This window comes from Gorilla gorilla, chromosome 16 (genome assembly GCF_029281585.2).
Source record: "Gorilla gorilla gorilla isolate KB3781 chromosome 16, NHGRI_mGorGor1-v2.1_pri, whole genome shotgun sequence".
Lineage (NCBI taxonomy): Eukaryota > Metazoa > Chordata > Mammalia > Primates > Hominidae > Gorilla > Gorilla gorilla.
In genome coordinates, this window is record NC_073240.2 from 50,993,025 (window position 1) to 51,018,942 (window position 25,918).

The window sequence follows — 25,918 nt, forward strand, 5'->3', positions numbered from 1 at the left end:
GAGCAGAATCAGGAAGGTTCACCAGGGAAGGTGGGCTTTGAAGAGTACGGAGAAGTTCTGCAGCCAGGCAAGAAAAGAAGGGCTTCTGGCTAGCAGGAAAATCACGTGAGCAGTGAGATGAAGGACCCAGCACACTGGGAACTGCAAGCATTCTGGCAGGAGGTGAAGCTGAGGGGCTGGGTCAGGTGGCAAGGGCTTTACTCTGCTGAGGCTCAAATGTGAACATGACAAGCCATGACTAAAGGGCCTTACATGGAAGAGCAATGTGGGAGATGGCATTTTTAGACAGTCCTTTTGGCTACGATGTGAGAATACACAGAAGGATGAAGGGCCTCTTCTGTAAAGCAAACAGGTGGAGACTTGTCCAGGCAGAAGTGTAACATATTAATTATTAAGAACAGGGACTCTGGAGTTTTTCTAAGGTGATAAAGACCTTCTTCCCTTTCACCTCTTGGAAGTCACCCCAAAACAAGGCAATGAGAAAAACACACACAAGCACCATCATCTCAGAAACTAAGAGACATTGCAACCATGAACTACATAGTATAGGAAGCTAAAAGATAACAGTGACTGACATAGTAGGCTGAGAAGGGTGAAACTTAACTTAAGAGGCAAGTCCCAACAGGAAGGAAGCCAGTTGCCTTCCTGAAGGCTGAGAAATTGCAGGCTTTGAATACAGCTGAAGGTGGGATGAAGTGTCAGGCTTAAAACAGGGGAGTTATTTGAAAATCTGTGTAAGAAGTAAAATACGGAGGACAGGGGATCATGGCGAGCGGGAGGCAGGACTAGATTGTGGCTCCAGACAGAGCAGCATGAGAGGCTCACATTGTGAATTTTAGCTCCAGCTTGACTGCAAGAACTAACCAGCAACCCCATGAGGACCCACAGACCCTCTGAAAGAAGTGGACTGCTCCTAGAGGACCTGGGAGACACCCCAAATACTGTGATCGCCCCAACTGCAGAAGTGGGAAAGGGAGACCCTCATCTCCCGAACACATACTGGAGAAGCTGAAGGTCTGTTTGTAGAAGTTCCCAACTTTACCTGGAGCCGAGTCAAGTTAGAGAGCCAAACCGAGCAAAATACAAAGGTAGAGGAAGCTGCAGAAAGGCCCTGGGAGCTCACTGGGTCCCCTAGCAGCCCATTCCCGCCTGGCACCACAGGGATCCATCAGGAGGGTGGCCAGAGGAGCAGGGGGCAAAACTCCACAGGGAGAAGGAATTCTCTAGCTAAACTTTGGGACAATTTGAACGGGGCAAGAAGACTCCTGGCCAGAACTCCAGGGAGGGTGTGAATCTGGCTTGCAGACTCCACAGGCGGAGAAGAACTAAACCCCTTTCTTTAACAGCTGGGAGGCAGAAAGCCTTGGGCAAGTTTTCAAGCCTGACTCGTCCTCCACCTGGAAACAGACTCGGGGCCATTGAGGGGGCACGGTGGGAGTGAGACCAGCCATTCAGGTTGCCTGGAAGCTGGGTGAGGCCTGTGACTGCCAACTTTCCCCCACTTCCCTGACAATCTGCATGACTCAGCAGAGACAGCCATAATCCTCTTAGGTACACAACTCCAGTGACCTGGGAATCTCGCCCCCATCCCCCACAGCGGCCACAGCAAGACCTGACCAAGGAGAGTCTGAGCTCAGGCAGGCCTAGCCCTGGCCCCACCCGATGGTCCTTCCCTATCCACCTTGGTATCAGAGGACAAAGAACATATAATCTTAGGAATTCTAGGGCCCTGCCCACTGCTGGTGCCTGTCCACACTATTACAGCTGATGCTTTCTGGAAAGTACCACCTCGTGGCAGGAGGCCAACAGCACAAAACAGGGCATTAAACCACCAAAGTTAAGGATCCCATGGAGTCATTGCATCCTCTGCCACTTCCACTGGAACAGGTGCTGGTATCCATGGCTGAGAGACCCATAAATGGTTCACATCACAGGACTCTGTTCAGACAACCCCCAGTACCAGCCCAGAGCCAGGTAGACTTGCTGGGTGGCTAGACCCAGAAGAGAGACAACAATCACTGCAGTTTGGCTCACAGGAGCCACATCCATAGGAAAAGGGGGAGAGTATTACATCAAAGGAACACCCCATGGGACAAAATTCTGAACAACACCCTTCAGCCCTAGACCTTCCATCTGACAGAGCCGACCCAAATGAGAAGGAATCAGAAAACCAACCCTGCTAATATGACAAGCCAAGGCTCATCAACATCCCCAAAAGATCACACTAGTTCACCAGCAATGAATCCAAACCAAGAAGAAATCGCTGATTTGCCTGAAAAATAATTCAGGAGGTTAGTTATTAAGCTAATCAGGGAGGAACCAGAGAAATATGAAGCCCAATGCAAGGAAATCCAAAAAATGTTTCAAGAGTGAAAGGAGAAATATTCAAGGAAATAGATAGCTTAAAGAAAAAAAACAGGGCTGGGCATGGTGGCTCAAGCCTGTAATCCCAGCACTTTGGGAGGCTGAGGCGGGCAGATCACAAGGTCGGGAGATCGAGACCATCCTGGCTAACACAGTGAAACCCCTTCTCTACTAAAAATACAAAAAAATTAGCTGGAGTGGTGGCAGGCGCCTGTAGTCCCAGCTACTCAGGAGGCTGAGGCAGGAGAATGGCATGAACCCGGGAGGCAGAGCTTGCAGTGAGCCAAGATCGCGCCACTGCACTCCAGCCTGGGAGACAGAGTGAGACTCTGTCTCAAAAAAAAAAAAAAAAAAAAGGAAATGAAGAAAACAAGCAAAAATTCAGGAAACTTTGGACACACTTTTAGAAATGCTAAATGCTCTGGAAAGTCTCAGCAATAGAATTGAACAAGTAGAAGAAAGAAATTCAGAGCTCGAAGTCAAGGTCTTTGAATTAACCCAATAAATAAAGACAAAGAAAAAATAATAAGGAAATGTGAACAAAGCCTCCAAGAAGTCTAGGATTAAAAGACCAAACCTAAGAATACTTGATGTTCCTGATGAAGAAGACAATTCTAAACACTTGTAAAACATATTTGGGTGAATAATTGAGGAAAACTTCCCAGCCTTGCTAGACCTAGACATGCAAATACATGAAGCACAAAGAACACCTGGGAAATTCACAAAAAGATCTTTGCCTAGGCACATTGTCATCAGGTTATCCAAAGTTAAGACCAAGGAAAGAATCTTAAGAGCTGTGAGACAGAAACACCTGGTAAGCTATAAAGGAAAACCTATTAGATTAACAGAAGATTTCTCAGCAGAAACCCTACAAGCTAGAAGGGATTGGGGCCCTATCTTCAACCACCTCAAACAAAACAAGTGTAAGCCAAGAATTTTGTATCCAGCAAAACTAAGCATCATATATGAAGAAAAGATATAGTCGTTTTCAGACAAACAAATGCTGAGAGAATTCGCCATTACCACGTTACCACTACAAGACCTGCTAAAAGAAGCTCTAAATCTTGAAACAAATCCTGCAAACACATCATAACACAACCTCTTTACAGCATAAATCACACAAGACCTATAAAACAAGAATACAAGTTAAAAAGCAAACAACAAAAAAACAAAAGTTCACAGGCAACGAAGAGCATGATGAAAGCAACAGTACCTCACATTTCAATACTAACATTGAATGTAAATGGCCTAAATGCTCCACTTAAAAGATGCAGAACTGCAGAATGGATAAGAACTCAACAACCAACTGCTGCCTTCAGGAGACTCACCTAGCACATAAGGACTCACATAAACTTAAAGTAAACAGGTAGAAAAAGGCATTTCATGTGAAAGGACATGAAAAGTGAGCAGAGGTAGCTATTCCTATATCAGACAAAACAAACTTTAAAGCAACAGTGGTTAAAAGAGACAAAGAGAGACAGTATAGAATTGTAAAAGGCCTTGTCCAGCAGGAAAATATCACAATCCTAAATATATATGCACCTAACACTGGAGCTCCCAAATTTATAAAGCAATTGCTACTAGACCTAAGAAATAAGATAGACAGCAACACAATAACAGTGGGGGACTTCAATACTCCACTGACAGCACTAGACAGGTCATCAAGACAGAAAGTCAACAAAGAAACAATGGATTTAAACTATACTTTGGAACAAGTGGACTTAACAGATATATACAGAACATTTCATCCAACAGCAGCAGAATACACATTCTATTCAACAGCACATAACTTTCTAACTTTCACCAAGATAGACCACATGGTAGCCCATAAAATGAACTTCAATAAATTTAAGAAAATTGAAATTATATCCAGCACTCTCTCAGACCACAGTGGAATAAAACTGGAAATTAACTCCAAAGGAACCTTCAAAACCGTGCAAATACAGGGAAATTAAATAACCTGCTCCTGAATGAGCATTGGGTCAAAAACAAAATCAAGACAGAAATGAAAAAATTCTTCAAACTGAATGACAACAATGACACAACCCATCAAAACCTCTGGGATACAACAAAGGCGGTGCTAAGAGGAATGTTCATAGCCCTAAACGCCTGTAACAAAAACACTGGAAGAACACAAACAGACAATCTAAGGTCACACCTCAAGAAACTAGAGAAACAAGAACAAACCAAACCCAAACCCAGCAGAAGAAGGGAAATAACCAAGATCAGAGCAGAACTAAATGAAATTGAAACAAATCAAAAAAAAAAAAAAAGATAAATGAAACAAAAAGCTGGTTCTTTGGAAAGATAAAATTGATAGACCATTAGTAAGATTAACCAAGAAAAGAAGAGAAAAAATCCAAATAACCTCACTAAGAAACAAAACAGTAGATATTACAACTAACACCACTGAAATACAAAAGATCATTCAAGGCTACTATGAACACCCTTACGCACATAAACTAGAAAACCTAGAAGAGCTGGATACATTCCTGGAAAAAATACAACCCTCCTGGCTTAAATCAGGAAGAATTAGATACCCTGGAACAGACCAATAACAAGCAGCAAGATTGAAATGGTAATTTAAAAATTACCAACAAAAAAAAGTCCAGGACCAGATGGATTCACAGCAGTATTCTACCAGATGTTCAAAGAGGAATTGGTACCAATTCTTTTGACACTATTCCACAAGATAGAAAGAAGGAACCCTCCCTAATTCATTCCATAGAGCCAGAATCACCCTAATACCAAAACCAGAAAGGACATAACCAAAAAAGAAAACTGCAGACCAATATCCTTCATGAACACAGATGCTAAAATCCTTAACAAAATACTAGCTAGCCAAATCCAACAACATATCAAAAAGATAATCCACCATGATCAAGTGGGTTTCATGCCAGGGATGCAGGGATGGTTTCACATATGCAAGTCAATAAATGTGATACACCACATAAACAAAATGTAAAAAATCACATGATAATCTCAATAGATGCAGAAAAAGCATTCAAGAAAATCCAGCATCTCTTTATGATTAAAACTCTCAGCAAAATCAGCATACAAGGGACATACCTTAAAGTAATAAAACCCGTCTATAATAAACCCACTGCCAACATAATACTGAATGGGGAAAAGTTGAAAGCATCCCCCCTGAGAACTGGAACAAGACAAGGATGCCCACTCTCACCACTCCTCTTTAACATAGTACTGGAAGTCCTAGCCAGACCAATCAGACAAGAGAAAGAAATATAGGGCATCCAAATCAGTAAAGAGGAAGTCAAACTGTCACTGCTTGCTGATGATATGATCATTTACCTTGAAAACTCTTAAGGACTCCTCTAGAAAGCTCCTAGGACTGATAAAAGAATTCAGCATAGTTTCCAGATACAAGATTAATGTACACAAATCAGTAGCTCTTCTATACACCAACAGCGACCAAGCAAAGACTCAAATCAAGAACTCAACCCCTTTTACAATAGCTGCAAAAAAAATAAAATACCTAAGAATATATCTAACCAAGGAGTCAAAAGGCCTCTACATAAAACTACAAAACGCTGCTGAAAGTAATCATAAACTAAACAAACAAATGGAAACATATCCCATGCTTATGGCTGGGTAGAATCAATATTGTGAAAATGACCATACTGCCAAAAGCAATCTACAAATTCAATGCAATCCCATCAAAATACCACCATCATCCTTCACAGAATTAGAAAAAAAAATTCTAAAATTCATATGGAACCAAAAAAAGAGCCCGCATAGCCAAAGCAAGGCTAAGCAAAAAGAACAAATCTGGAGGCATTACATTACCCCACTTCAAACTATACTATAAGGCCATAGTCACCAAAACAGCCTGGTACTGGTATAAAAACAGGCTTGTAGACCATTGCCACAGAATAGAGAAACCAGAAATAAAGCTAAATACTTACAGTCAACTAATCTTCGACCAAGTAAACAAAATCATAAAGGGGGCAAAGTACACCCTATTCAACAAACGGTGCTCAGATACTTGCCAACCCATGTGTAGAAGAATAAAACTGGATTCTCATCTCTCACCTTATACAAAACTCAACTCAAGATGGATTAAGAACTTAAACCTGACACCTGAAACTATAAAAATTCTAGAATATAACATTGGAAGAACCCTTCTAGACATTGACTTAGGCAAGGATTTCATGACCAAGAACCCGAAAGCAAATGCAATAAAAACAAAGATAAATAGCTAGGACCTAATTAAACTAAAGAACGTTTGCACAGCAAAAGGAACAGTCAGCAGAGTAAACAGACAACCCACGGAGTGGGAGAAAATCTTCACAATCTATACATCTGACAAAGGAATAATATCCAGAATCTACAACAAACTCAGTAAGAGAAAAACAAACAATCTCATCAAAAAGTGGGCTAAGGACATGAATAGACAATTCTCAAAAGAAGATATACAAATGGCCAATAAACATATGAAAAAATGTTCAACATCACTAATGATCAGGGAAATGCAAATCAAAACTACAATGCGATACCACCTTACTCCTTCAAGAATGGCCATAATCAAAAAAATCAAAAACAGCAGATGTTGGCGTGGATGCAGGAACAGGGAACACTTCTACACTACTGGTGGGAATGTAAACTAGTACAGCCACTATGGAAAACAGCATGGAGATTCCTTAAATAACTAAAAGTAGAACTACCATTGATCCAGCAATCCCACTTACTGGGTATCTACCCAGAGGAAAAGAAGTCATTATTCAAAAAAGATACTTCTACACGCATTTTTATAGCAGCACAATTCACAATTGCAAAATCGTGGAACCAACCCAAATGCCCATCAATCAACAAGTGGATAAAGAAACTGTGGTATATATATATATATAGTATAGTTTGAAGTGAGGTAATGTAATGCCTCCAGATTTGTTCTTTTTGCTTAGTCTTGCTTTGGCTATGCGGGCTCTTTTTTTGGTTCCATATGAATTTTTATGGAATATATATATACCATAAAAATATATATATTCCATAAATATATATATCCACAAAATATATATATTTTATGGATATATAAAATATAAATATATATAATACATATATCCATAAATATATATTCCATAAAAATATATATCCATAAAAATATATATATTCCAAAATATATATATATATTCCATAAAAAGGAATAAATTAACAGCATTTGCAGTGACCTGGATGAGACTGGAGACTATTATTCTAAGTGAAGTAACTCAGGAATGGAAAACCAGACATCGTATGTTCTTACTGATATGTGGGAGCTAAACTATAAGGAAACAAAGGCATGAGAATGATACAGTAGACTTTGGGGACTTGGGGGGAAGAGTGGGAGGGGGACGAGGGATAAAAGACTACAAATATGGTGCAGTGTATACTGCTCAGGTGATGGGTGCCCCAAAATCTCACAAATCACCACTGAAGACCTTACTCATGTAACCAAATACCATCTGTACCCCCAAGAACTTATGGAAAAATAAAAATAAATAAAATCTGTGTAGGAAGTAGCTGGACCTGCTATTCACCTCTTCCACTGTGTGGGAGACAGGAGGATTTTTCTCTGGAGAGCTAAAGAAGCTTTGACTGAAGGACCCCAAGAACAGAGGAGAGCAGGGACGAGGCACTGAAAACAGAGATTAAGAAAGTATCTACTTACTAACCGGGGAGACGCCCCCACCAGCTCCTTTCCCCTGCACAGATACTGGAACTCCAGTAGCCAGGTTATGCTTGCAGGCAGGATATTGAAGGAGTGTAATTCTTAGGAAGAACTAAACTTTCCCGGAAAAGACATTGGACATGGGCTCACTGCCTCGTCAACCAGCAGTGCAGCCCACCTAGCAGTAGCCCCCTCGCCCTGCCCCCGCAGAACTGCCTAATCATCTTTCTGTTGCATTACTCTTAAATCTGAACAAACATGAAGCATCACCAAGCACCTGAGGAAAGCCTCCTACAGGAAGGATCATCAAAAGAAAAGAAGCATCAACTCAAAAAACAGAAGAGGTCAGGCACGGTGGCTCATGCCTGTAATCCCAGCACTTTGGGAGGCTGAGGTGGGTGGATCACAAGGTCAGGAGTTCAAGACCAGCCTGGCCAACATGGTGAAACCCCATCTCTACTAAAAATACAAAAATTAGCTGGGCACGGTGGTGGGCGCCAGTAATCCCAGCTACTGGGGAGGCTGAGGCAGGAGAATCATTTGAACCCGGGAGGCAGAGGTTGCATCGAGCCGAGATTGCACCATTGCACTCCAGCCTGGGTGACAAGGCGAGACTCTGTCTCAAAAAAAAAAAAAAAAAAAAAAAAACCGGGAGAAATGTTTTTAATGTATCATTAATATCCTCGGAGAGACTGGAGAAGATATTGTATCCATAAAACAAGAATAGTGTACTGTTTTAAAAGAAAAAAAGAATCAGACTTGAAAATTAAAATGATGTTTAAAAATCTTTAATTCATAGAAAGGTTGGAAGATAAAGCTGAGAAATCTTACAGAAAGTTAAAAAGATAAATTGATGTGCATAAAGGGAGAGGAGATAGGAAAATTAGAGACTAATCAAAGAGGTCCCATATATATTTAATTGGAAATCAGGAAAAGAGAATAGAGAAAGTGGAGAGGAGGAAATGATCAAAGAAATATACAGGAAAACATCCGAGGGCTGGACAGACTGAAAGGGCTAATGGAGTAGCCAATAAAATTAGTGCAGGAAAAAGAAATTTTGCCATAATGAAATTTAAGACTACCAAAAAAAGATAGTGAAAGTTTGACTGTCAGTAGCAACACTGCAAGCTGAAAAACAAAGGACTGGTGCTTTCAAAATTCTAGATACAAATTATTGCCCATCTAGAATTCTATATCCAGCCAAATCATCACTCAGATATACAATATTCAGATATTCCAAGTCTCCACAAAAAAATAATAAAAATAAAATTAAAAAAACTTACCATGTACATACTCCCCTTCGGGAAGTTACTAAAGAAAATATTCCATCCAAATAGAATGAAAAAAAAGCAGAGGAAAACACAGGATCCAGGAAAGAGAGACAAAGGGACCCCCCAGGCTTAGAAAATAACTAGTCCAGACTGGAGCAGAGGAGACAAAGAAGTATAATGGAAGATAGGAAATTCCATGAGCAGATAGATTTCACCATGAGGAAAATTTTAGAGGCTGTTGGAGGATAAGGGGAAACTTACCAATAGAAACTAAGGAAATGAAGCAAATGGGAAGAAAGGCAATTAATTCCAGGAAAAATAAAAATTTGTTCATAGTGTATTACTTGGCTCCTCAGTGTTGTATTATGGGCAGAATAATGTGAACACTGAATATTGGTTTAACCAAAAATTGTGATACTGGAAAAATGGGAGAGAGAATAGGAAAGAACTGAATCCTCATCTACCACAATAGGAAATCTGAAATTGACGAAACAAGAGAAAGAAGTATAAGCATTTAATTTAGAAATATGCAGATAGCAAGAAGCAGCTACAAGAGTTAACTGTCTGCCTCTGGGTGGTAAACTGGGGGTGAAGGGTGGAAACAGGTAGATGGCGTGAATACAGCATTGTTCACTTAAGGGTCTTTCAGGACTATTTGATTCTTATCTTACACTATGTGTGTGGCACTCTCTCTTTGTTGCTTTTTTTCCTTTTTTCTTTTTTTTGTGGGGGGTGGAATTTATTGGTGGGCATGAGTAAGGAGGGGCAGCACAGTGGACGCCCTCTCAAGTGAAGGGCTTTAAAAAAAAATAAGGAAAAGAGCTCTCTGAAGCCACATTGATTCAGATTTGAATCTTGGAGCAACTGTTTTGCTACCTTTGTGATCCTGGGAAAATAATTTTAAGCTTCCTGAGTCTCCATTTCCTCAATTGTAATATGAGGCAAATACTTTTATTAGCTATCACCTTTCATAGGGTTCTTTAGAAACAGGTCAACTGCCTGACCCACAGAAAAGCCCTCAATAGAAGCTTTCTGCCTGTGTTAATTACCTGGCACCCTTCATTCCTCTCTGGACATCTTGACCTCTTGCTCTTCATCAGTCCCCCAGGTGTGTTTGCATGTTTCACCTTAGCTCTAATGTGAAGAAGAAGGTTTTTTTCTTGTTTAAAAAAAATAAGCTGGCGACCCTTGATCTAGAAATCAGTTCCTCTGAGGAACTGATTTGGTGATGGAGAAATAGTGTTCGCCCTATGGGAAAGGAAAACTTGAGTCATACTCTTTCAGCCACTGGTGAGCAAAAGCTTAGGTGAGAACCAGATATCTTAGAAGCCTCCAGGATCTACCATTTGTGCCCACAAACATTTCCAGCCTTAATCCCTTTTGCTGATGTAATAAGATTCTTCAGCTGGATGATGAAAACTGAGCCCATGGTGTTGTGATTATGAGCTCAGCTACCTGCTACTGGCAGGTGACAGCTGCACCTGTGAGGCTGGTCAGCTTCCCACACACCCAGGGTGCCTGTGGCCTCCTGCACCCTAATCCCTGCCCTGACCCGGCCACTAGTTATTGAACAGGGAGTGAGGTTTCCTGGTAGAGATTATCTATTTTACTGCCAGGATTATGCTCTATGCAAAGCACAGGTCCAGGCACTGGGGATGACATAGAGATACATGTACATTTGGCCTCAAAGGAGTTTACCATTTAATGAGGGAGATAGATAATCACTATCCAATAGACAAGGAAATAAACGAAGTGGATAGGAGAAGGGCTGCTGGTGGGCTGCATGTGGGATAAGTAAGACCTTGGGTCTACATGTGGGAATGCTGCTTTGGAGCTTCCATGCAAGCCTGGGAGCAGGTGAGCACCCGGCTCAGGTGATTTTCTTTAAGCAAAAGCAAGTCTTCAAATATGTGTGATGTTTTATCCTTGGGGCCGCAGTGGGAGGGGGTGGCCTCTGAATACTGACAGTCCTTATGGAAGAGGATAGTGCTTTGTGGGCAGGGTGACCCTACAATTCATTATCCAAACAGGGACACTTGAGAGTGAAGGTAATGAAAGATAACCAGCATTCCAGGACACGTATAGCCAGGGCTTGCCCTGGCAAACCAGACATATGATCTCCGGACTTAACGGGAGCTTGGTAATTTAAAGCGGAGTAGAGTCAGTGACCTAGGGACCAGAAGAGAATAGATTCTGGCTGGGCACAGTGGCTCATGCCTATAATTCCAGCACTTTGGGGGGCCAAGGCAGGAGGATAGCTTGAGGCCAGGAGTTCAAAATGAGCCTGGGCAACATAGTGAGAACTTCATCTCTACAAAATTAATAAATAAATTAGCCAGGTATGGTAGCACGCACCTGTAGTCCCAGCCACTCGTGAGGCTGAGGCAGGAGGATCGCTTGAGCTTGGGAGTTAAGGCTGCAGTAAGCCATAATTGCACCAGCCTAGGCAACGGAGCAAGACCCTGTCTCAAAAAAAAAAAAAAAAGAGAGAGAGAGAAAATAGATTCCTACTCAGTCTGAATGTCTAGGTCTCATGCAGGTTCAAAAGGCTTCTCAGGCAGTTCCCCCAGACACCCTGGGTAAGAGCCACTGGCGGTGGGGTGGGGGTGGGCTGGTCTCTCTTGACACATTTCCTCCTCAGAATGACTGCTCAAGGGGCCCATTTTCACCAGTGACCAGCATCAGTCCACCTCTCTGGGTGGGACTCCTCAAAAAGCCGCATATGTTCTGGCCAAGCTACTTAAAGATTAAATGTTTATTTTGTGCTTCCCTGGCGCCTTAGCTCCTCCTGCATGGAAACCAATTCAGAGTTTGCTTTGGTGTGGTTTTTAATTGCCATGCCAAAGTCCCGTACCCTTATAGTGCTTTTCAAAGAGTAATTCTTATGCCAAAACCACTTCACAGTGATTTCACAGTGAAAGAAATAATGTAGAAAAGGCTCTAACCAATTGCTGTTTTATCAAAGAAATTAATAGTTGATGTGAGAGGACAGCCCTAATGACCTAGCACTGTTACCCCATTTCATTCTGTATCCTGATAGAATAAAGGTCATAGAGTAACAGAATTTACAAGGTAAAGTTATACCTATTTATTTTATTTCTCTCTTCCACCAACCTGTGATTTCCTGGAGGACATAAATTACATTATTAACATAAGATATCATTAAAACCATCACCGGGCTGGTCTGAAGGTAGTGAGTTACCTCAATTGATTGTTCACAGTTATAGATCAAACTTCTTGTTCTACTCTTTCCCCTCTTCTCACTACTGTACTTGACTAGTCTTTGTTAACAATTAAAAATAATAAAATAAATAAAACCATCACTGGCATGGACATATTTGTGGGGTCTCCTAAATGACTGTGGTTGAATGGAAGGCAGCCTGGTCATAGCCCCACCTCTCTTGCTGACACCAGAGAGACTCCTTTCGGTCCTTACCACCCAAAACAGACTTTCCTTTGTGATCTTTACTTACAGCAAATCATATTCTTCCCAGGCCACCTGAGGCAACTGGGAGGTGGCCTCCTCCTTCTCTTCCCCTCCCCATCCCACTGGGACAGTTTTGTTGTCTCGGTTCAGCTCTGCCTGATCTTATGAACACTGGGGTCTACCTGTTAAATGGGGCAGGGCGTGGTCAAGACTCTTCCCTGCAGTTCCCACAGGCTCCAACTGTTGCTCTTTAATGGCTTTGTGGAAAATGGCTTTCTCTCTCTCTCTGTCGCTCACTGGACTGTGTTTCCCGTTTCCTTCTTTATTGTCATAAAAATCCTAAACACTGCTCAGGGTCCCACTGGTAGTAGATTGTTCCCATCTCTGACAGATCTTTCCCATGTGGCTCTTCCTTTCTGGAAATTCACCAGTGTTCACCAGCCCCATCAAGAAAACTATGAACATATTGTACACATTATTCTAACTTTAAATTGGATATGGATTAAATATTGGCATCACCTGGTTCTGTCTGATTGCCTCATCTGGCTCCTTAGAAACCAAAAGGGGAGAATTCACATGTTTTGGTTGTTAAATCATAGTTCCAGCTGTCAGATCATACTGCTTGTGCTAGAGGAATAGGAAACAATGTGTGTGGGTGGCAGGAAAAAGGCAGACACTAAGGGGCATTTATAACCAACATAAATATGTAATAAAGGCAATGTCAGTATAAATTAAATACATACAAAATAAAGGCAATTATTAATATGTAAGCATAGGCTCCAGAGATGTTTCAGTTTGGTCTGCTTCTTCTCCCCCTACCACAGAAACCAAATGACCGTGATCATAAAGTGAGACTGGCACTGGGAAATGGCTTACGAGGAGATGTGTGGAGACAATTTGTCAAGAGATTTGGGGACATATGCATCTATGAGTTCTATGCTGCCACTGAAGGCAATATTGGATTTATGAATTATGCGAGAAAAGTTGGTGCTGTTGGAAGAGTAAACTACCTACAGAAAGTAAGTACATTGAAAAATGAGAGCATACGTAGCCAGTTTTCAGAATACAGAGACTTCTTAAAAGCCAAGTAATGATGATGTTATCAGAAGTCAGGCAGCATCAGAGCCATGGCCCATTCCTATCACCAAGAGAAGTTTTGCTCATTCTCTGTGATGATGACTTCAAAAAATCAGATCCTCCAATTAAAAGCATCTCAACTTCTATTAAGAACAATCCATTGTGCCCTTGCCATCTGCAACTTAGGTGAAGTCTTCCTGATGCCATTTATACTTGTATGTGATAAAACACCTGAAGGTTACAAGTTCCGTAAGCTAATCGTACACTGTGAAACATAGTATTTCCCTTTAATTGTGTCGTGCAGCACCATCACCTGGGGAGTTTTTTTTATATGCACAGATGCAAGGCCCCACCCGCTAGGCTTTGGATTCAGTTGTTCTGAGATGGAGCCCAGGCATCTCAGTGCTAGGATCTGGTGAACATTTATGTCCACCTAATAATTCCACCAGAAAGATATTTGTAAGCCAGCTCACATAGCCGTCTCTTCCCTGTTAGTCATTTTATTGCTCGTGGGTCTCTGTTGTCTTTTTTGTACTCAAGCAGTCAGTCTTCCAGATAACCAACTATTCTACAAATATCCAGAAATGTTCAGCAAATGCTGAGCCTCCTTTGGCTTGAGAAGTCACTGCGGTCATTGTGCCTCTGGGCAGCTCATCCTTTCTGGCCATGAAACAGCCGCACTGGAACTCCCACGCAACCTGTGTCCCCAGGGACAGGCCAGCAGAATACAGAGGACAGTAGTTCATATGCGTAAGAGCCCTGGCTGTGGAGAGCAAATCTCAGTGCCACCATATGCTAGCTGAGTGACCTTGGGCAGGTCACATATGTTCCTCAGGCCTCAATTTCATCATCTATAAAACAGAGATAACAAGAGAAAATATTGAACCCAGTGCCTAGCCCACACTCGATAAGGGAAGGATTGTTGAAAGGATTAAATAGCCAGGCACGGCGGCTCACGCCTGTAATCCCAGCACTTTGGGAGGCCGAGGCGGGTGGATCATGAGATCGGGAGATCGAGACCATCCTGGCTAACATGGTGAAACCCCGTCTCTACTAAAAATAAAAAAAATTAGCCGGGCATGGTGGCGGGAGCCTGTAATCCCAGCTACTCGGGAGGCTGAGGCAGGAGAATGGCGTGAACCCGGGAGGCGGAGCTTGCAGTGACTCGAGATCGCGCCACTGCACTCCAGCCTGGGCAACAGAGCGAAACTCCATCTCAAAAAAAAGAAAGGATTAAATAACTTACGAAAAGGCCCTTAGAGGCTATAGCCCAATGCCTGTCATTTAATAGCCTTGAATAATTGTTAGCGGTAATGATGATAATCACTCTATTTCTTATATTCTGGCCTAATCTCAAGGTGTTCCCAAGTTCAAGGACCCTCTCTGACAATGACAGCTCCACCTACGCTACACAGGTCCCTCCACAGTCCTCTAGACCTGCGCTGTCCAAACAGTAGCCACTAGCTACATGTGGCTACTTAAATTTAAGTTATATTAATAAAAGTTTAAATCCAGTTCTTCAGTCACACTAGCCACATTTCCAGTGCTGAATAGCCACGTGTGGTTAGTAACTACCGTATTGAGCAATGCAGACAGAGAATATTTCCATCATCACAGCAGATTCCTGGGCAGTGCTGCTGCAGACTGAGAATCGATCTCCTATACCCCACTGGAACTGCTGCAGAGGGTCAGCTAATGCTGTATATTACCCATTCTTTACTTTCTCATCCATTGATTGCCATATTTTATTGTCAGTTTTTCTACTTTAAGCAAAACATTAAAAAAAAACTTTAAAAACCGGATGATCCCATGCAATTGATGTAGAAAAGAACATTTATTACCACCTATAAATTTTTTACATTCCTGCAAATAAGATCTACATTTGTTGACCATATACACCACTTGTTTTTTTAACAAGTATTAGCTGTCTGCTAATACTAAAGCATATGATTGTTTGCTTCATTACATAGACTTGAATATAAATTTGAAATAGACACAGTAATCATGGCTAATAATTATATCCAAATACTGTCATGTTTGCATTTTTCTTCCAACAAGGAAAATAATATATTTATTATTGCTCTTACTGAATTGCTGATAATTAAATTCTTATGCTTTGAATTATATGTTAAATATGATAGAGTTTTAATAATTTTATAGTCATGGGCATGAAATAATTATGGCTTTGATTCTAAAATATATTAGATAACATTTCCATAGAAACATGAAAAATCTAATAGTGTCATATTAGTATAAGGTTATACAAGATTTTAAAAACCCATTTGTGATACATCAACCAAAAGACACAAGAATGTTCATAACAGCTTTATTTATAATAGGCCAAAACTAGAAATAATCCAAATACCCATTAACAGGAAAATAGATAAATAAATCGTGGTATGTTTATACAAGGGAAAATTGCATGGCAATAAAAAACACCAACATGGATGGATGAATATTATAGACATATTAAGTGAAAGAAGCAGACACAGAAGCATACATTTATTTCATTTATTTGAGATTTAAGATTAATTGACAGGAATATAAGTCAGAATAGTAGTTAACTTCACAGAAAAGGGCAGGAGGAAACTTTCTAGGTGAAATGAAAGTTTTCTCTGTCTCTCTCTGGGTGGCAGTTTTAAGGGTATATGCAAATGCAAAATTTCATCAACCTGTACGCCTAAGATATACTTTGTGTTATACCACAATTAAAAAGGGAAAAATTGTAAAAGATTTATACTCAACATTGTTTTAATCTTGCCAGAAAATCATAACTTATGACCTGATTAAATATGATGTGGAGAAAGATGAACCTGTCCGTGATGAAAATGGATATTGCATCAGAGTTCCCAAAGGTACAGTGGACTTTTGTTCAATCAACCTGTGCCCCTTCTTATCTTGATCAAGTGACTTTTAAGGACTAACATATTATTGCCACATGGTAAAATTTATCAGAGTGGGGAAAAGGGGGGTTTATTTAAGTACCCTCCAATATACAGGAATTCCAAAGGTGCTAATTTACCGCTGCATGTAACATAATTCTAGTTTTAAACCCAGCTTAACAACTTCTTGCTTATGAGGTAATGTTTTGTGGGAAGGGATATGTAATTGTGGTTGCAAAACTATAGTTTTAGGTGGTCTTTACCTTTAAGCTTTAACAACTGTGCATTTGTGTAAGTGTGCATAAATCATTATTCAGTAAAAGATTAGCAGTAAAAGAATTACAGGCCAGGCATGGTGGCTCATGCCTGTAATCCCAACACTTTGGGAGGTTGAGGAAGGCTGATCATTTGAGATCAGGAGTTCGAGACCAGCCTGACCAACATGGCAAAATCCTGTCCCTACTGAAAATACAAAAATTAGCTGGGCATGATGGCACACACCTGTAACCCCAGCTACTTGGGAGGCTGAGGCAGGAGAATCCCTTGACCATGGGAGGCAGAGGTTGCAGTGAGCCGAGACTGCACCACTGTACTCCAGCCTGGGCAACAGGGCAAGATTCCATCTCAAAAAAATAAAAATAAAAGTAAAATAATTAGGCCATATGCAATAATGTACAGTATATGTCTGTGTGGTGTATGTATGTGTGTCTGTAATATATATGTACATATAATTCACAGGTATACATGCATGGAAAATGATACTTCCTACAGCCAGCTTGTTGCCAGCAGGTTGTATGGCATTAGTTTTAAGTGAAGGTTGATGTATAAATTTGACCTCTAGCACATAAAATAAGTTTACTTTCTTCTTTCTTAGGTGAAGTTGGACTTCTGGTTTGCAAAATCACACAACTTACACCATTTAATGGCTATGCTGGAGCAAAGGCTCAGACAGAGAAGAAAAAACTGAGAGATGTGTTTAAGAAAGGAGACCTCTATTTCAACAGTGGAGATCTCTTAATGGTTGACCATGAAAATTTCATCTATTTCCACGACAGAGTTGGAGATACATTCCGGTTGGTTTTTCTGAATCATTGAGCCAAAAACAAACACACGCACAGTTTGGCTTACTCCTAGTGGAATCGCATTCCACTTTGGTTATGGTGCATTTCCTTCTCTATCTTTGGCACATCAGGTCAAACTCCTGTGTTCCCAGAGAATGAGGAATGAAGTGCATGAAGTGTCACTCTGCAGTGCACGGTTAACTTGGCTGAGCAACACCAGATGAGAATAAGGCAGGAAACGTGTATCTGATTTCTGGAGACAAAAGTACATTTAACTCCTCTTGTTTCTCCTGCATTATTACTGGTCACTCTTAGGACAGCCAAGGATTTTCACCTTTCCAATCATGGAGGTGTTTAGATAAAATCAGATGCAAATTAATGTGGAGCTGATCTAGTTGAAGAGGAGGTGAGGGGTTCGGAGCCCCTTCCCCCAACCCCTTTCATCCCCAACCAGATGGTTTCCCACAGAACCCCCAGGTCAGCACAAGGAAGTTTGGAAGTCCTTCTAACAGACCATGGAATTAACTTCCAACTGTAGCACAGTCCTCCAGCCTCATGACACAGCTTCCTTCCTGTGTAAACTCCCTGAGGGCAGGCCCTGTGTCTGCCTGTTCACCCCCAGCACCTACCATGGTGCCTGGTGTCATTTTTTGCATGAATGAATGAGGAAGGGATGGAAGTTGTCTAACTGCAGTAGAAAGACAGCAGGTGGAATGAGGAGAACCAGGCTCACCTCTCCCACTGAGCAGCAGTGGTATCAAGACAGATAACCATTCTGGACCTCAGTCCTTTTGCCCTTGAGATGAGGGTCACGATGATTCTCAGGGTCCTTCCATCTCTACTATTCCATGTCTTAAGATCCATATCACTTTATGCCATCTTCATGTTATTAAGATGATACTTCTGGGAGGGCTAAAGAATTTTTAATGGGCCAGGCGTGGTGGCTAACGCCTGTAATCCCAGCAGTTTGGGAGGCCGAGGCGGGTGGATCACCTGAGGTCAGGAGTTCCAGACCAGCCTGGCCAACAAGGTAAAATCCTGTCTCTACTAAAAGTACAAAAATTGCTGGACATAGTGGCACGTGCCTGTAGTCCCAGCTACTTGGGAGGCTGAGGCAAGAGAATCACTTGAACCTGGGAGACGGAGGTTGCAGTGAGCTGAGATTGTGCCACTGCACTCCAGCCTAAGTGATAGAATGAGACTCTGCCTCAAAAAAAAAAAAAAGAATTTTTAATGAAAACAAAATTTAACTCTTTATTAAGTGAAAAATAGCACCTGGTTGGGCCTTAACATTAGAATCTCCCTGTAACTAAAGTATGATTTTTTTTTCCTTTCTTGTTTCCATGAGACCCTGAAATAAAATATGAAGTTCTATTAAAAAGAACTTCAGAAACTGAATTAAATAGCAACTGAGTTAGTAAATGAGAAATTGAGAGACCTAAACAGCAGAAAATCGTTGAGATTTCTTTCTAATTTCCACTGCCTTTCTTAGCTAGGGCTGTATTTTAACATTAGAACATTATTCTGTGTATTGTGTTTCATGTGGCAACATTGAAATTCCATATTTTGTTATCTAGGTCTATACTTTTCCCTTTTATGCCTCAAACAAGATACCCCGGCCAGGACTAAGTTGGGGAGTTTGAGGGGCCAAGATGAGGAACACGAGATCAGGATCATGCAGAAATCTAAAGGAAACACCAGCTCTCCGACATTGCAGCCTGGGCCAGAAACCACCAGTGACCTCTGCTAACTTTGTCCTTTCTTCCAGGTGGAAAGGGGAAAATGTGGCCACCACTGAAGTTGCTGATACAGTTGGACTGGTTGATTTTGTCCAAGAAGTAAATGTTTATGGAGTGCATGTGCCAGGTATATACAAGATATGATCTGTACCTAAACCCATAGAGTAACTGAACATAATTTTGGCCTCAAGGCGAAGTTTGTCATTGCTTTCTCCTGCCATCCAGAGTTAAACAGTTCTTTCAGCTGCCAGGGAGTAAGGAGCTTATGTCTGGCTTATGTTCCACTATAAAAGCCAACTCAGTGCATCTGAACATGGCCTTCTCTTCAGTTCAGCTCCCAGCCATTCTTGGGCTCTCAGGCAAACAAAGTCTCAAATATGGGAGCTCCATGCCACATTTGGCATACCTCGAGAAAAGTCGTGTCATGCTTAAGAGCTGGGAAATGATGTCCTAGCCTCTGAACTAGGAAGCAAAAAGAAGAGCCAGTGCAGTCGCTAGAAGAAAAAGCTGGGGGAAAGCGGATTTTGTACAGCCTCTTCTTTATAAGATTTCTAAGCCCAGTTCACCACACTAAGTTTCAGAATCATCACACAAGAATGTTGTCACTGCAGCTTCATCTGCAGATCCACTTCTGCCAGCAGAGTCAGGAGGGCCAGTGTCTGACCTTGAATCCTGGCTTCAACATCTGCTGGCTGTTTGACTGCAGGCAAATCACTAAAATTAAGGATAATGCCAGCCCTGCAGTTAAGGTTGTCAAGAGAACAAATTCATTTTAATTACATCAACGCTAAGCATATATTTATCAAATATATATATATAAGGGTTGTTGTGACAATAAATCACATTAACAATAGACATCAGAGAGGATTCCAGCCTCCAAATTACTGTCCAAATATAAGGCATTAGGGGTATTATTATTCCCCCACAACTCATATTTGGGATTCCCACCCATATTCAAAGTAGAAATCTAAAAGTCCCTTTTTCCCAAGCTCTGACACTTCTACATGGCCTTGTGCTTGTTATTTTTTAAAGAATATTCAAGACTGAGTGTGGTGGCTCACTCCTGTAATCCCAGCACTTTGGGAGGCCGAGACGGGCAGATCATGAGGTCAGGAGATTGAGAGTATACTGGCCAACATGGTGAAACCCCATCTCTACTAAAAATACAAAAATTAGCTGGGTGTGGTGGCACGTGCCTGTAGTCCCAGCTACTCGGGAGGCTGAGGCAGGAGAATCGCTTGAACCAGGGAGTCGGAGGTTGCAGTGAGCCGAGATCGTGCCATTGCACTCCAGCCTGGGCAACAGAGCAAGACTCTGTCTCACAAAAAAAAAAAAATTTAAGTCCGGACACGGTGGCTCACACCTGTAATCCCAGCACTTTGGGAGGCCAAGGCGGATGGATCACTTGAGGTCAGGAGCTTGAGACCAGCCTGGCCAACATGGCAAAACTTAGTCTCTACTAAAAATACAAACATTAGCCAGGGGTGGTGGCTCCCATCTGTAATCCCAGCTACTTGGGAGGCTGAGGCAGGAGAATCACTTGAACCCAGGAGATGGAGGCTGCAGTGAGCCAAGATCTCACCACTGCACTCCAGCCTGGGTGACAGAGTGAGGCTCCATCTCAAAAAAACAAAAAGAATATTCAAGAATATCTCTTGCTTGTTCCTCCCCAACTCTGGGACAATGACACGAGGGGAAATACGGCCACATCTTGGTGTGAGAGGGGACAGAATGGAAGGGGGTGTGAATACTCCCATTGGAGAACTCCCCAGGCCTTATGCTGAGTTAACACAAGGGTCTAAGTTGTGGTTGTCAGCCATTGTGCCACCCTACGCTCTTGCAGACCCTTCCTCAAATGTGTAAACATCTAAATGCTTGATTTTAAAAAGAAGAATCATACAAAAGAGTATGTGTGAGGTGAGAGAATCTAGAAGATGAAACAGAAGGATCTAGCCTAGTGTTCCTCAAAGTGGGTCCCCAGATCAGCAGTGTCAGCATCACCCAGGAGTCTGTTACAAGTGTAATTTCTCAGGCCCACCCCGAACTACCAAGTCAAAATCTCTGGGGTGGGGCCAGGAAACTGTGCTGGCACAAACACCCCAGAGATTCTTAAAAACACTGGAAGTCTGATTTAGGGGGTGATGAAAATGCACTAGAACTAGATCCTGGTAATGATAGTACAACATTGTAAGTGTGTAAAATACCACTGAATTGTACACTTTTTTTTTTTTTTTTTGAGACGGAGTTTCGCTCTCGTTGCCCAGGCTGGAGTGCAATGGCGCGATCTCGGCTCACTGTAACCTCTGCCTCCCATGTTCAAGCGGCAATTCTCCTGCCTCAGCCTCCTGAGTAGCTGGGATTACAGGCATGCACGACCACGCCCGGCTAATTTTGTATTTTTAGTAAAGATGGGGTTTCACCATGTTGGTCAGGCTGCTCTCGAACTCCTAACCTCGGGTGATCCACACCCCGACCTTGGCCTCCCAAAGTGCTGGGATTACAGGCGTGAGCCACCACGCCTAGCAAATTGTACACTTTAAAATGAGTTGGAGTGATAAATTTTATGTTATGTGTTTATCACAATTTAAAAAAACACACACACACTAAAGTCTGAGAAGCACTAAAGCCCAGTGGTTCCAAAAATTTGGCCAATCATCAGAACCATCTGGGAAACTTTTTAAAGCCTGGATCTAATGGACCAGAAGCTCTGGAGTGTGGGACTCAGAATCTGCATGTCTTTTTTTTAATTCCCAAGTGAATCTAATGATCAGTGAGTTCTGGTAGCCACTGAAACAGAACAAAGGGAAGGAGATTGACAGTCTTACAGTGTTGGCAGACAGTCAGATAGGATGAGGAGCAGGTGTGTTCTGTGCTGCTCCAGTGATCAGAACTAAAACCAATGGATTAAAATGACCAGGGAGCCAGTTTTAGCCTGAGAACTCCCCTGTAACCAAAGGAACCATCAATAGAATGGGCTTGTCTCCCAGGATAGGAAATGCCCCCACCAAACAGGGCATGTAAAGAGAGGCTGGATGTCCACCTGGGATCCTGGGAGAACTCTTGCAGCAGTGAAAGATTAGAGATAAATTCTAAAGTCCCTCCCAACTTTCAGATTCTGTGATTCCCAGTGCCACAACTGCTGCTGTCTGGCCCCCCATCCACAGAGGCCAGTCCCATTCCAGACTAGAAATGCAGCAGTACTGTCTGAAGTAAGGCATCATTCCACTATGTGTGATTCTGCACAAGGCAGTCACACATCTCGGCTTTGGACCAGGAGAGAATTACCGGGTTTGGGCCTGGAGTGGAGTTCACTTTTTCTAGGTGTCACACCTGAACTGCCCAACTACTCTGTAGAACTTTCTGCAATGATGGAAATGGTCCATATCTGCACTGTCCAGTATGATAGCCAATAGCCACCGTGTCACTATGGAACACTTGAAATGTGGCTAGTGCAACTAAGGAACTGAATTTTTCATAATATTTAATTATAATTGATTTTAGTTTTAATAGCCACAAATAACCAGTGGGTGTCATATTAGACAGTGCAGCTCTAGAGAACCCTTGGCCAAAATTGACCTTTACAATTAGCCCAGAGCTCCTATAGGCTGGAACCATTCCCCCCGAAGCTGAACTAGTCCCAAACCACCCTCCGAGAGTTGGGGCAGAGGCCTGAGACCTGACAGGCCCATTTGCCCGTAGGTCCAGCGTCGCTACTACCAGAGCAAGAAGCAAGGAGATGGTGAATGCGGAGGATTTCTGTTGCATGAGACTTAATTCTAAAAGGAGCTTATTGGAGACACTTGAGATTTCTAAGACAGGTGCTAGGGACCCTAAACTAAGAGGATCTGGTGCCACTGCCTCTCTCCCTCAGACAAGAAGCAAACCAAATGAGGGGGCATCTTTTTTTCCTTTTGCTGTTTGCCTTCTTTAGAGCTATAGGTAAACACACAATCACCATAGGAGAGATTTCGAAAGCTGGGGCCCAGGTAACCAAGGGAGGCTCCTGTCTCCTCTCTGATTACAGCTGAGTAGTTTAGGGAAGTGGAACTGGACTCCCGCTGGGTCTGCTGGATCAGGTAGAAGATACATTAATACCTAATTACCACTGTCCTCACAAGAAGGCAGTGGTAATTGTTGGAAACTTCTCTGGGCTAAATTCCCTGATGTAGGATCTGTTCTCTCTGTGGAGAGCACATCCTCTTGGGACTAATGGGCCTTAATGGGAGGGCACAAAACAGCTCCTCCCTGTGCCTGCCTTCACCTCCTGTCCCACATCCTCTCCAAAATGCAGACAAGAAAAGCCATTAGAACCTTGATTAGATAAGTAGGTCTCCAAGGTGGTATTTGTGCCCAGAAGTGCAACAAACCTGACGTTGCAACCTGAAGAACAACCCAAGCTCAGTAAGTCATGCATGGAGGTGGAGCAAGGACTTTAACTGGAGTCTAAAGTAACTTCCTGTAGCCACCAGTCCAACCTACTCCCTACTAAGATGTGTTTGTACAGGCTGCTAGAAAGAAGGATGATGGTTATAAGCACAGGATCTGGAGCCAGGCTGCCTGAATTCAATTCCGTACCCTGCCTAGTATTTGCTGTCTGACCTTGAATAAGTCTCTTAATGTCTGTAAGCCTCAGTTTCTTCATCTGTAAAATGGAAATAATATCTATATCTCTTCAGAAGGTTGTTGTGAGGATTGAGATCATCAATACAACACACTTAGTATAGGGCCTGGAATATAATAAAGATTCAACCAACTGTTATTATTGCTATTAGTATTAGTACAATCACTTTACAGTATCTTCGACATGTATTTTTAATAAAAATTCCAGCTATCCAAATGAAACCCATGCTATAAATGTTGTCTGAGCCCACAGTTCTTTGAACTAATAAAGCATCATAAATAGCCATAACACATCTAATTTTTTTCTCACTTTATTTCTAGATCATGAGGGTCGCATTGGCATGGCCTCCATCAAAATGAAAGAAAACCATGAATTTGATGGAAAGAAACTCTTTCAGCACATTGCTGATTACCTACCTAGTTATGCAAGGCCCCGGTTTCTAAGAATACAGGTGAGATCTCTTATTATCCAGTTCAATGATCTGCCCTCTTGAAGATTCCTACCTCTTAGGGAACAACTCGCCTTCTCCCAGGATGACTACATTTGCCAAATTTTCACCGCACTTTCCAGGAAGCTCAGAAAAGTATCATAGACCAATAAGGAAGTGGTAATATCAGGCTGGGTGCAGTGGCTCATGCCTGTAATCCCAGCACTTTGGGAGGCAGAGGTGGGAAGACTGCTTGAGCTTAGGAGTTCGAGACCAGCCTAGGCAACATAGTGAGACTTCATGTCTATTAAAAATGAAAATTTTTTAAAAAGGCCGAACGCGGTGGCTCACGCCTATAATCCTAACACTTTGGGAGACGGAGGCGGGTGGATCACCTGAGGTCGGGGGTTCGAGATCAGCCTGGCTAACATGGTGAAACCCGGTCTCTACTAAATAGACAAAATTAGCTGGGCGTGGTGGTGCATGCCTGTAGCCCCAGCTACTCGGGAGGCTGGGGCAGGAGAATCGCTTGAACCTAGGAGGAGGAGGTTGCAGTGAGCTGGGATCACGCCACTGCACTCCAGCCTGAGCAATGGAGTGAGACTCCATCTCCAAAAAAAAAAAAAAAAAATTAGCCAGGCATGGTGATGTGCACTTGTAGTCTCATCTACGTGGGAGGCTGAGGCAGGAGGATTAGTTGAGCCTGGCAAATCAAGGCTGCAGTGAGGTATGATTGCACCACTGTACTCCAGCCTGGGCATCAGAGCAAGGCCCAGTCTAAAAAAAAATATATCAGAAAACAGCTAGAAGAAATCCAATCCTAATTCCTTTCTCCTTACAATGACAGGCCAGTTCATTCAGCAAGAGTCTTAGCACATAACTCACAAAGTCTGTTTGGTGAGTCCTGACAGATAGCGCAAATAGAAATGCTCTGACCCTGTTTGTTGTTTCCAGTTTTAAACAATACAGAAATCCACAGAAGTTCTACACCTTTCTATGGTGTGAAATTTAATTGGACATTAGCCAGCTGGAATTGCCTAAGATTTAACTATCACCGCTAGGAGGATTTTTTTTCTTCCTCCAACATTAACCCTTTGGTTGGTTTAATACTCTCACTTTTAGAATTTGAGCTCTGTCATTCTGTAGCTGAAGACTTGACAAAGGAGGTCTTAAGATTCCAGATATTGTGTGTATAGGATTATTCCTGTTGATGTTCATAGGGCACCAACATTTGCTTTGCAACCAGATGGTAAAGAGGCATGAAAATGAAATATCCTCAGATATTTTGATTAACACATAATTGAAGGAAAAATCAGTCTTCAATCTAATAGACAAGCAGACTGAGAAAACAGAGTTGTCTGTAAATGATCCCTCCTTCTACTCC

At 42.2% G+C, this 25,918-nt stretch overlaps 1 protein-coding gene across 2 annotated transcripts in view; it reads left to right on the plus strand.

Annotated features, from left to right (window-relative positions):
- The window catches only part of SLC27A2 (solute carrier family 27 member 2), a 54,084-nt gene that overhangs the window by 27,143 nt on the left and 1,023 nt on the right, over positions 1-25,918 (plus strand). For both annotated transcript variants that reach the window (XM_004056173.5, XM_055362987.2), the window contains 5 exons: positions 13,552-13,746; positions 16,569-16,659; positions 17,561-17,759; positions 19,516-19,613; positions 24,428-24,558. In XM_004056173.5, coding sequence (XP_004056221.4) covers positions 13,552-13,746; positions 16,569-16,659; positions 17,561-17,759; positions 19,516-19,613; positions 24,428-24,558 — 714 coding nt within the window. The remainder of the gene's footprint in view (positions 1-13,551; positions 13,747-16,568; positions 16,660-17,560; positions 17,760-19,515; positions 19,614-24,427; positions 24,559-25,918) is intronic.